Source organism: Pieris napi, chromosome 3, assembly GCF_905475465.1.
Source record: "Pieris napi chromosome 3, ilPieNapi1.2, whole genome shotgun sequence".
In the NCBI taxonomy this organism is placed as follows: domain Eukaryota; kingdom Metazoa; phylum Arthropoda; class Insecta; order Lepidoptera; family Pieridae; genus Pieris; species Pieris napi.
In genome coordinates, this window is record NC_062236.1 from 2,541,282 (window position 1) to 2,554,828 (window position 13,547).

The window sequence follows — 13,547 nt, forward strand, 5'->3', positions numbered from 1 at the left end:
GATAACGTCTTATTGGTGATATAAGTTTTTGGGAAGTAAGGAATTAATGAAGATAACAATTTTTTAAAATTTTAAATTACATCTATCGTTTTATTCACACTTTTGATGATAAATTTCGGGTGTAAAATGACAAGTTTACTTATTCGACTATGATATACATTTTTCTTCATACATTCACGGAATGACTGGCAGCGCTCGAGATGAGACGGGAGATCGGTCCGTCTCTCTCTCGTTATACCTGCGATCGCGCTCGTGAGGTTTTGGTGTGACACAAGTTTCTGAACATGTCACCCGACTAAAACGATTTTAAAGACGTTATCACGTCAAAAAAAGTTGTCTCTTTCTATAACTTGTTACCATGGTTACGATGTCGTTTCTATATAAACACTAGCTGACCGGGCAAACGTCGTTTTGCCATGTATATCATTTATAATAAAAAATAGGGGTTGATCGTAGAAAGGTGAAAATTAATCCCCAATTTTTATGTATGTATTTGTATGTATGTATTTTTGTATGTTGTAACATAAAAAAATAGAAATTAAAAATTTTGTCTAAAATAAAACTCAGGGGGATGAAAAATAGATGTTGGCCGATTCTCATAGATACCGGATAAGCACAAAAAATTTCATCAAAATCGGTCAAGCCGTTTCGGAGGAGTATGGCAACGAAAACTGTGACACGAGAATTTTATATATTAAGGTTATAGTGAACATCAAGCCACGTTTTATAAGGGCTATAACCATTAATCAACAATATTTAAAGAAAATCGTTATTACACTGTCAAATACATACGCACGCACGTTCATTCACATACTCATACATTCTTAAGTTCTTATACGTCTTGTGTTTGATTAGTTGTAACAGTAAGACTACATTTTGTGTCAACCATTTTTGTATTGCATAAAGTTTTTATTATTTACCTAACGATATTTTTTTTTACTAAACATATTTCATATTAACAATCAAGTAAACTGTATTTACAACTTAACCTACAAAGTAATAATAAAAATTATTAAAAAGAAAATCAAAACAAATTTAAAAAGTTTGGTCCCTGTGGCAATGTACCTTTAACGCTGGCAGCATTTCCTCGCTGTCTTGCGATACTTATTAGTAATAGTAGCAACGAGTTAAAACTATGTAATATAATTTACGGAAAGTAAGATATAGGAATAAGACGCGTGTGAAGATCTTCCAGACGGTAGCGTTACGGGTCGCCGCTCGTAGTTACCGGAAGGTACCCCGTGGGAATACAGGGTGCCTTTTATAGATCTATTTAGCATATTACTATAATCACTGGAGCGGTATCAATTGTAAAAGAATCATAGTATTTTTTGTTTGAAAAAGTTGTTTTGCTGTGAGCTTGACGTGTTGTTATCTAGCGCTTTTAAGTAGTGGGTTTTTTGAAGTCTCATATCCTTCATAGCAGGGTATAGCCCCATATATGGGGCATTGGGCAGGCAGGCTCTTTTATTTAGCTTTTTTATGGTAATCTTAATATTTGCAAACAAACAATCTAAGATATTGTAAATTAAAACAGGTCTAGTTTTTTTAGATGTTTTTAAGGATGATTTTGTTTTTGTTAATGCACTTAACCCTTAGCTTTTATTTTTTTTATTTTTCCTTACTAGGGTTGCCTGGAAAAGATCCCTTGTTAGCGATAAGCCCGCCCGTGACCTCCTACATTTTATTTATGTATATAAACTTTAAAAAATAAAAAATATATGTACATAAAACCCAGTACAAAAATCCAGTTCAATTAACTTAAAAAAAAGTAATGTTGAGATTAAACATTCTATGATTATTTTTACGTATACAAACAGAACAAATTTCCTAGCACTAACACTAAAAACTTATAAACAATACGAACGACACTAATTTTCATTAATAAAAACCTTAAATATTTTATACCACTCCGCTGCCCTTATACTAAGAAGTGCATTATAATAATTAGTTACTACAGACATGAGTAATTCGCCTCAACAATAATTTTCTAATGTTACCATTATAAAAATTTCCCACGGTCACGCAGAAAGTAATTTTAATTACTAGTCAAGTTCACTGGGTCGCTTTGTGGCTATTGAGATATAATTATGAAAGTTTTACACAGTTAAATATGATTAAAAATTCTCAGACGTTGAAATATCAATAGAAGGGCTTTCAAAATTAAAGGTTTTATTAGTAATTTATATATGTACAATATACTCTTCGGATCAGAAAGTGGTAGAACGATTCTGGCCAGTTCTTCTCGTCCGTTCTACGCCGTTGATTTGAGATTAGAATCATTAAATTTTTGTATTGACGTTCATGTACCTGTATAAATTAATTGTATTTCGATTTTATTGTAAATTAATTGGGCATGATAAATTTTATCATGTGTTTCATGACTATATAGTGTCAATTGTAGTTATTTGGTGAGTATTCTGTACTTTAAACCCAATAATAGGCTTCGCTCTTAACCAAGGGATAGACAAACGTTCTTTCAAAACTTTAGAAATAATTCTTAAAAAAAAAATATATATAAAAAAGTTTCGAGTACAACATAATCAGGATTAGATTAAGTCAAGTTAATAAGTTCTTCCCACTGGGCCATTCCAAGTATGGGTCTTATTCACACATCTTTCATCTAAACGCGGGCAATGTGACCGGACCATGTGACCGGAGGCTCTTGGGCCGTGGGGTTCAAGTGCAAAGGCGCTTATTAAACATTTAAGTTGGCGCCTGGTAGATAGTACCGGTGACCGCAGAGCTAGTGTAATACAGCGAGGAAATGCTGCCAGCGTTATACACAGGGACCAAATTTTTCAAATTTGTTTAAATTTTCTATTTATTAATTTTTAATTATTACTATGTAGGTTAAGAAAATTGTAAATACTGTATATTTGATTGGTATGATTACTTATAAAGAAATAAATAAATATGACGTCTTTAAAAACAAATTAAAAGAATTTGATACACAGGGACGTTTTTATTTTATATTTATTAATTTTTAATTATTATTAAATATATATGACCTACATACAGTTAAGAAAATTGTAGGTAAATACTGTATATTTCATTGTTATGTTTAGCTTTTAATAAATGAATTGTCATGAATTCTTACTTTCGTGTAAATAAACGTAACACATCGTGACGTGTATATAGTAATCAAATACAATGACATCAAACAAGATAATCACAAGATCAACTTTATATTACTCACAACAGCTTCCTGTAATGACGTAATGACGTGTCCGTAAAAAACTTCTATGGGAAAAGCTTTGTATTATTTATATTAAAATTAAGTTAACTGTGTTTTAGAGAACTTTTTTAATGGCAACGAATCTGCGGATTTTTCTAGTTTCCTAACAGATATTGTGATTCCTGAGCCAGGTTTAGGTTTTATTAATTATGCAAATTGCAAGGGCAGTGTTAGCCTAGTAGTTTCAGCCTGCGACTCTTATCCCTGAGGTCGAAGGTTTGATCCTCGGCAGTGCACCAATGGACTTTTCAATTCAATTCACTCGAACGGTGGAGGAAAACATCGCGAGGAAACCGGCTTGCCTTAGGCCCAAAAAGTCGATAGAGTGTGTTAGACACAGGAGGATGATCACCTAATTGCCTATGAGGTTGACAAACGATCATGAAATATATACAAAAATCTGTAAAAAATATTATTGAAAAGGTCGTAAAAAGGCCAAAATATACGAAATCCATACATGCTAGCAGCTAGCAGCTTCAAACATTTCATAAATTTTGGAAGCCTTAAAACATCCTTCAGCATTTTATTATTATAAAATAATTAAACCATTTATATTAAAAGCTAATTTGATATCACACACTAATACCTCTTTAGGTTCTACCTAATAATATCTACACAATAATGTTTAATTTGGCGTTAATTAGAAACTAATTTAAATTCTTTTTTCAAACACATTATTTCCGTATACGATTTTTTAAACCGACCGTTGCCAATGTGAGTCTGGTGATGCGCCATAGTTACTGAACCACGACCCTCGAGTCATGACCTGTAGTTTGTTGAGTCATCCATCCTGACCTTAAAGGAACACGGGCCTTGAAACACTGTGACTAATTTAGGAATTGTAAAGATCCACAAAGGCGATTAGTTTGGGTCAAAGCTGGTACATATTACCATCTATTGAGCTATTGTCATGGATATCTTCTTAATGAACGAACTTCTATATCATTTCGGTTTATATCCTTTTTATGATTGTTATGTTGTTTCTATGATTTTCTTTTTATGTATAAGTTCTCCAGATGGATGCGTTATATCACAAAAAATATTACACTGCTCTGTGTTACTCTTTTAGTATAGTTTGGCTAAGCTTATAAGCAATAAGGCCCACTCCACTCAATGTTCGGATTTGTGTTTGGTGCTTATTGTTTTCTTGTGTGCAATGTCACATAAGTTATTACCTTTTTTTTCTGTTTTTTCGTCTTTTTGCCAAGAAAGGAGCTTATAAGCAAAAAGCAATTCCACTCAACGTTTCGATTTAGTATCGTTTTTTTATGTAGTCTTGTGTCGAAAGATGTTTAACAAAAGAAATATGTTATACCGCAATATTAAAGTAATATTAATTATTTTGAAATGATTTTGTCCTTGATTAACTCCAAAACGAGAATCTCTCCACGACTTCAGTAATTGAATCTCTACTCTGAGTTTTACCCTAAATGTACTTATTTTATTTATATATATATTTTATACTAGGTGCCCCTGTGAACTTCGATTTACCTTTATATGATTGTTTACTTACCTTTTTAGTAGCTAAATACATAAGATAACACATGGAACATTCCACTATGTCACTTCGAAGTTTGCGCTTAGCAACATATTTTGCGATTAATTTTTATTTAGAAAAATTAAATCTCCAGTTTCTTCCTTATTCTAGTCCAATTCAATTGATAAAAATATAACCTTTACGAATAAAAAATCTGTAAAATGGCACTTTGGGTTATTAATAAGGAGCTAAATATATAACCTTTTACAAATACTTTTTTTGTTGAGTTATATCCACTTAAAGTTATAACACTTAAAACGTCGTAACAACGAACGATAAACAACTTTTTATTTAGCCTAGTTTTATTACCACACTTGATTAAACTGAAAGTTATGCTAACATAAGTGGATTATAGGAAAATAATTTACGCGGTCCTTGTTCGTTTTTATGACACTTTAAGCTCAAAGCTTAAAGTTACGGTCGTAAATTAAGCATTGTGTATTCTGTTCACAAGCGCAAATTACTTTTGGAGCTTTGTATAATGATTACAACTGAGGTTTATTTAAATGACTCTTACTACAGTTTGGTTTTGTATACAGTTTTTTGTATTTGTTTATTACTCTCTCACACATTACGGAATTGATTTAATATAAAATAAGATATAGTTTCTCTGAAACCAGAGACTTCCAGCGCTCCTTGTTCTGGGCTTTTGGTCAATTGCTGGCCGGAAAGATATAGGTACGTAGTCAAGCTAATATTTTAGTTTTTCTAAAGCCCGTTATGATTTTTGAAAGGAGAGTAGGCTAGTAGCTTAAGAATATGTTTTAAGCATACGGTTTCTTAGGGCTAAGGCGTTGGAATCACGGTAGTCCAAAAATGGATTTTTCTCTCCATGGGCGCCTTTAACACTTCCTGAGGTGAAGGTTTTCCAAGCAATCGCTGATATCATGTCTTGTAAATTTTTGGTTGTTGCAGGATTCTATTGTTACCTTATTGAATGTTACTTTATCGTATAAAACGAAAATAAAATATTATAATGCGTTGAACGAACTATAATACCGTAACAGAAAAGTTAAGATAATCTTGGTGTAAGTGTGAAGACGTGGGAAAAGCATCGATGCAAGACGCTCAGTTGATCTTATTACACAGGTGCGAGGGTTATTTATGTATTTTGGGGGAATTTGTTCAAGTAATTTTATTGTTATGTATTCTTTGACCGTCTTTGTGCAATGCGTGCTCGGGATTGAAAGTCCGAAAATCTTACGTCCGATTCCCTTCATGCCAACACTTTCGTGCCTTCTAGTCTGATTAACTACCTTGCCTGTTCGACCCTTGACATTTAGAATTGCAAAGTTATTGAAGTAATTAATAAAGTTATTAATTTAATGTAATTTAGAGGCAATTGAAAGAATACGTATTTATAGCGGCAATATGGTTCAATACGTTGTCTATGGCAGAATATCATAGAGTAAAAAAGATGACAAATAAAGAATCATCAGTTTAAGGGCATAGACAATCGCATCGATGTTTATGGTATCGGGATAGTGTGGGATCGTGGTTGCACAGCTATTCCCTTCCATTTTTATGTTGTGGTTACGTACTAATGAAATCTTAAAATATGATGCATATTGTAATAATCTGTAATTTTGTTGATACTTTATAGCTAATAAAATATAGGTATGTTTATCAAAGAACTATTTCTGTTATTAGAATTTTATTATTCACTAATAACTAAATTGTGACTTTGACAGTTTATTTGATGATATTGATATTTGATAATTTTCCTATCCTTCTATTATAATAATGATAATAATAATAAGCCTTTATTCATCCACATCTTATTGATATACATTTAACAAATATAGATATAAATACAATTTTAACTACTCTAAGATGCGGGCTCTATCCGGGAGATGGTCTCCTCCAACTATATCGGCTGTATTTGGTTTTGTGCCATCGTCATCCAACTTTTTCTAGCTACCCTTTCGATCCCATCGGCCCATCGCTCTATTCCTTGTTCTTTCCTTTTATTATAATACTAATTAAAAAATATTAATTTATATATTTCAATATTCTTCTTAATCACCCTCTTTAAGAACTTGCCCATATATAGAGTGATTTTAAAAACGTTCCTCGAACCTCCACCTAAAAGTATTTGATTACGAACCAGTTAAAATATTAAATTGATTTAAATAAAAATATTTTTTGGGCTAATGTTATTCGCAATCAGAGAATAATAGACGTCAAACCGTTACTCATATGAAATTCCCACTGGCCTCATCTAGCATACAACCGCGTGAGAAATATAGGCCGGTCGCGGATCATGAATTCCACTGCCTTCCGGCTTATACGCGTGGACAATTTAATTGCTTTATTTGTATATAGGCTGTACATTGTCGAAATATTACCTTACTGAGTCCCATTAGAAGTTTTTATCTATTTAAAAAGGTAAAAGGTAAATTATATAGGTAAAAGGATCCTCAAAGGTAATAAAATTTCAATTGACACCTCATCATCAATGTCCTCAAGACTTGTGGATATACAAATAAAACAAACTGTAAATCCCTTCCTTTGAGGTTTTTGAAGACAGTAAAAAAGTGATTTTTGTTGAGTTTTGAGAGTTTTTTGATACGAGTAACATTAACTACTAAATGTATAAAATGCTAGGACTGTAAGATACTTTCTAATATCGTACCTAGCCCTATATTAATATGTTATATGTTACGTATACATTAACAAGTGAAGATCAGATTTCTTAGACTCTCCGCATTGCATTCGTGGCGGACCCATATCTAAAAAACATACATAAATGATATTGAGTGAATTATATGTTGTTAATAGTAACTGTCTAGACGAGAGATTTCGTAACGATTATGTATTACATCCGTGCGAAATCTATTAAATGTTGGGATAATAAATATTTGATAATTACGATAGAAAGTTCGAATCTAGAACGGACGAATTTCGTCGATTATAGTAAGGTTATTTTAAATAATGCGATATAAAGAACTTGTAAATTTTGCTTGAATAGTTTAATAAAGTTCAGCGCAAAACGAACCAAGGACATATTAATGTCGAACATAAACTTTAAGCTAATTTGTGTTATTCTCAATTCTTGTGTTATTCAGAAGGCTTATCCGCTTACCAGTTAAAGTCATTAAGAAAAATTATCAAAATGCTGCTTGAAATAAAAATTTGCCACATGCTCAAGAAAAGACAAGAAATTCTTTTAAAGAATAGCAGAAGCGCGAGTATTTAATGATTATAATAATATACATGTTTATAAGGATTGAGACGTGACTTGGTAAGATTTTTTTATGTAGATGAAAGTTCTCGTTTTAGTAGGAGCCTAAAAAGGGTTACTGTGCGTCTCTCTCTCGCACGTATTTTCTAGGAAATATACGTAACGTACAATTAGCTTGTAATATTGTATTACGTTGTAATAAACTTCATGAACGTTAACAATGGTACTAGCCACGTGAAACATACTCCCTGAATGAGATTTTAATTCATTTTTTATCGAACAAGCAACGATCTTATGTTTTAACGACGTGAATCAAACGTGGGAATTGGTCTCGTCGGGAAAGTTAAACAATTATTGTTATAGAACAATGGAACAGGGTGGTTTATTGTATGTTGTTTAAATATTCTTGGTAGTGTTCATTCACGTGCATATTGTCTTGATAAATTCTTGGAATTTTGCAACCTCTAAACTAGAAGATTGTCTGTGGAAGGCAAGGCGTGGCTATTTTTTGGGGTGATCAATAATTATTATTTATTTATTGCCAATAATGGTTGTATAAAAAAAGGTATCCCATATGTATATGTAACTTCGCAGTTACATGTATTGCGTAGCAAAATCGATATAAATTATGTAAATTAATATAAATTTAGAATATGTAATACTGTCGTAGTTAAATGCTGTAAGCAAGTCCGAGATTACACTTTTTATGCGGAAATTTTTAAGAGTTTCATTATGATTAAAACAGGATATTATTATAGCATTTATCCTGATTCATTCATATCAATTACTCGGATCATTCAAATTTATCGTCTATAATTTTCTCAACTCTGTACCAGAAATATTGATATATTTAAGTTAAATGTGTTAGTAGATACAATGTGAACGTGAAATTCAGAAGCTTGCAACTTAAGATGATATAATCCAAATATAATTGAGATTGATTGATTTCTGGCCGTAACCTGTATATACGGTAATTAAATGAAAATGACAAAACCGTGTGCTATGGTTGGCATTGTTAGAGTTCACGCCATCTTGTCGAGTTACAAGCCAATACAATGGGAACATGTATTGCGTTTAAAAACTAGCAGGCGTTAAAAATTACTTTCGTACACAACACATTGTATACAGGATCATTTGATCAACAAAGACAATAAGAGATCAATATTTTTTAAGTTAACCACGGTTCTGGCACTTTTCTTTATTTGAAAAGTACTATTAAAAAATCTATAGTAACGTTGCGGCTGACGGAGAGCTGGCAACTATTTTTTTTTAATTCTTTACATCATTTTCTTTTAAATTACGTAAAAATGAAAAAATCATTACAATTTATACCAGCAAATTAATTATACAAAAATGAATTACATTAATTGCGACTAATTATTTATATCGCAATATCCATCGCATACTTCCTCAACTTACATTTAAAGTTAATTTCATGAAAAAAACGAATAGCTGTAGAATCCAGTACTATAACACAAATCTAAATAGTATATATGTATATATCAGCTAAGGTATAGTCTAATCAAGATATTTATATTTCTTCCATAACGGTAAGATGTACGTTTCGTTTAAAACTGGTTTCATTTTACTACGTTTACTATAGATTAAACAAACGAAACGAGTTGTCCAAATTTGTACCTTGTTCGGCTCGACTAAGATGATTTTTTAATAAATTATAATCTCTTGGCGGGAAACGAAAGGAAACCGGTCTAAGTATAGATGCGTGTTGATGTGGTTTGAGTTTTGACCAATTTTTGACCACAACATACTTATACTTACTTACCACAGCATACTTATACTACACAGGACCTCATTATTTGAGTATTATGTTTATTCCTTTGGTTTAAATACTAAAATTTTATTAAGTTTCATTAATTAAAGATTATTTTTCATGAGTCCAATGAAAGTTTTTTTATGTTGAAATTAGGCGCAGGAGTCGTTTTTAGGTATTTCATACTATATGCCGTAAATGTTGTCTGACGGGGACAGAATCATGTCAAATTGTACGTGTCGATACCAATAAATATACAATCATTGTTGATATTTATAAAGTTGATATATTTTTTAATTTGCGCATCTATTTATGTATTTGGTAGTGCAAAAATTAATAAAATATCACATATTATTCTGCGTTAGGTAAAATTAGTTCATTCACGCAGTCGGTGTAGTATTACTTAAGAATGTGACATTGCGTATTTAGCTAGGTAAGGTTTCCTTACACATATAGAATACACATACAGAATACTAGAACTAATAATAATAAACTAATATGAAATAGAGTGAACAGTTATTTATGTGATAACTACTAGGTATATAAAGTAGGACAAGTGTTTTATGAAACTATAATTATGAACACACATTTTATAAGCGAATTCGCGACTATAAAATGGAAATTGTATATTTAATGAAAATGCAAGCTAGATATTAGGCGATATAGGGCGATTCCTATTAGTTTCTTAAATAATTGTTATCTTAATCGCAAGGTGTTCACAGCAAAATGAGGATGTTTTATTATATCAATAAGGATCTCCCCTCGTCGCACTTACCGACAATTTTTTATCAAAACACCTGCCTTTTAGATATAAAAACGTTATGATGTTTAATCCGGTGCACTATGCGAAGAGTTATTAAAAATGTAATCAAATCAACAATGCATATAGTAAAATTATTGCGGGGAACGAAGGACAAATTTAAAGTTCTTTGTTTAGGTAACCACCAGTTAAAATATAATTATTTTTATAATTTAGTTATAGAAAAAAAACTCAATTTGAGTTTTGTTTATATATTTTTTACAATACATTACCAATATTCATAAACATTTATAATATAAAAACGATAGAAGCGACATTTACCAAGTCGGTTCAGCAATCTTTTTACATTTAGTTTAATATTCATCCCTAAGACAGCCATACCAAACCTTCGGTCCCGAAGGCACAACAAGATGGCGTCGAAGGCTTCGAGCTCGGCTCATTTCACGCGTGAAAAACCCTTAGTTCCATACTATACCACGCGCGGCGCCAGCTTCGAACCATCGTACGCGCATCACTCCTACGTAGATTTCACATTGTAAACACGGGTACGGCGCGTTTTCCCAGAATAGCACGACTTTTCTTCAATATGCAAGTGTTGTGAATTAATACTGTGTTGTGATAAGGATATAACGATGACAAAGGCGAAAAATAATCGGAACAGTGCATTATTTCATAGCGCAAAGGTAGGTTTCAATATTGATAAATGACTTTGTGCCTAGTTACTACAGTTTACATGAAACTTGCCAAATTTTAAGATTTAGTTAAAAACTTTAGGTTTGCATGGTTAATTTAATCGTTGTACTATCATGTTGTCGTAGATAAATGTGAAATCCAGATTGATTAAAACTAAAAGTGTATATCCTTCGTTATAGCTTTTGGTTGGGCCTTGAAAGCTAAACCCGAATAGCTCGGACAAACCGGTCGTTGTAAGCTTTTGAATCCAGATTTGGTTCCCTCCCCGAGCCTGGATGTTTTGTTTTTATTAACCGTCGTACCTCAAACATTACAAAATTCATCGCTTTCAGCAGAGAAAGTGACGATTTTGGAAAGTCAATGTTATGTAAAGTTTGAATTGTACATATTCAGGTATCACAATTTTTTACATATAACTTTGGTTTTGTCTTTAAGATGTTTCTAGTAATGTTATAAAACTTGCCTTTTATTCGAAAATAATGTACCTTTTAAGGGCATGGTCTTTTAAAAGAACGGTCACGCTATCAAAAGACATCAACGACAGAGAGAGACGAAATACAATTTGTATGTTTTAAAACGGGATGGGTATATGTAATTGCGGACCGGGATTTTGTATACAGGTACGTTGGGCAGGTAGCCACGGTTGGCCGGTCCCCCCAATTAAAGGGATGTCAAGTTTTGAATAAGGGTCCGTTTCGGGCAGTTGGTACAATTGATGCATGAATTAATTGACTTGAACAGTCTATTATCCTATTCAAAATTCGTCTTAAGTTTATTGAAAAGTTTTTCCCTAAAAAAGGTTTTTCTCATTTTCTCTGGTAGTGGATAACGTATATTGCACGTGGAGTGTCTTGGATTTAACTTCTGGAGCAATTAGTGTTTCGTTTGTTCGATTTGTTTGCTTTATAATAAAAATCTTAAGACCATACCCCATTGAAGGGTAATTATAATAATAAGTACATAAAAATTAGTGTTGCCCAAATGCAAGACCAAGACGAGACTTAGGCCAGTCTTGGTATTGTCTTGCGTCAATACACCTGGTCTCGGTCTTGGTATTGGTATTGCGCTCTCAGTCTTGGTCTTGGTCTTGATCTTGCAGCAAGAGTCTCGCAAGTCTCGCAAGACTTGCAAATACCTATTTGCCTATTGCTATTTGTGGGGGCTTGCGGGCTATCCTGGAGCATTCACCAATGTACAATGTTCATCAACCAATAATAGCAGGCAGGCTACAGGCATTGTGTTGAGATTAGCAGATTTCATTACAGTGTGCGTAGGTACATTTTTTAATGCAAGGCAAGGCAATTTGTCGTACTCGTGACTGGCGCGCTTTGCTACGTAGGTACTGTCGTTAAAGTATGTGTAAGTAAGAAACTATGTAGGTACCTACTACAACAAAATTGTATTCCTTAGAAAAATAATCGTCGTACCTACACGACGATTATTTTTATTTATTTAGTAAATCATCGCTGAAGACAATAGTCGCTACTAGAGTAGGTACGATAGAAGTTGATAAACCGACACTGCAATTCTCGATGATTTTAAAACAAAATGCGTAAAGCAATATGACGTCGCTCATATTTGGAGCTTTTCCACGTTTCAAGTTTGTTAAAATCACCCACTTCCAATTTTGCAGTGCAATGTCCTTTAAAAAGGTATAATAGGTAATCTATATATATAAAAATGAAACCCGTTTTCCGTTGTCACGACATAACATGAAAAGGGTTTGACCGATTTGTCTGATTTTTTTAAACAATATACCTTGAAGTACGAAGATGGTTCTTACGGAGAAAAATTAAAATAAAATTGAGTGAATCAGTCTAAAAACAACACTTTTCTATATTCCCATACAAAATATTCGTAATAATACTTAAAAGTGAATTTGAACTTTAATACCATAGAATAAAGTTCAAGTATTAGTGGAGGGGTTCCGGGAAGGTAAATTTTTATTTTTTGACATAATGTATTTGTTGTCTTATCAATTTTCTTTTTTTATCTTACTAGCTAGACGGGTGTCCCGAATAGCAGAATAAGTATTTTAAACAAATAAAGAATCGACTGTTAGGCGGTACGATGTTCGCCAGGCCAGCTAGTAATAATATAAACTAGGTATATTTTTATTACTTACAACAATTTTTATAAAATCTACCTATCCTTACAACTACATTCTTCCTTGCGAGGACAACATAATCTATTTGCGTCCGTTCTGAGCACCCGGAAACTTATTTTATTCTTTAGAACATGGGCAGTGGCGGCGACCTTTGACATGAAAGCGACGGCGGCAACACAAAGTCTAGAAGCGGACTAAATTTTTACCTATTTTGGTGGGGTTGTCAATGTTGGCATTAGCACAGAAAAATAAAATTA

The 13,547-nt window shown here is 32.6% G+C and overlaps 1 protein-coding gene across 2 annotated transcripts in view; it reads left to right on the forward strand.

Moving 5' to 3' along the window:
* Window positions 1-13,547, forward strand: part of LOC125063340 — a 78,486-nt gene that overhangs the window by 10,051 nt on the left and 54,888 nt on the right. The window contains exon 1 of one of the 2 annotated variants that reach the window (XM_047669748.1): window positions 10,988-11,173. The exons of the other annotated variant lie outside the window; for it this stretch is intronic. Within the exon in view, the coding sequence (XP_047525704.1) occupies window positions 11,123-11,173 (51 nt within the window). The 5' untranslated portion in view covers window positions 10,988-11,122. Of the gene's footprint in view, window positions 1-10,987; window positions 11,174-13,547 lie in introns of those variants that run through there. 2 annotated transcript variants of the gene reach the window in all.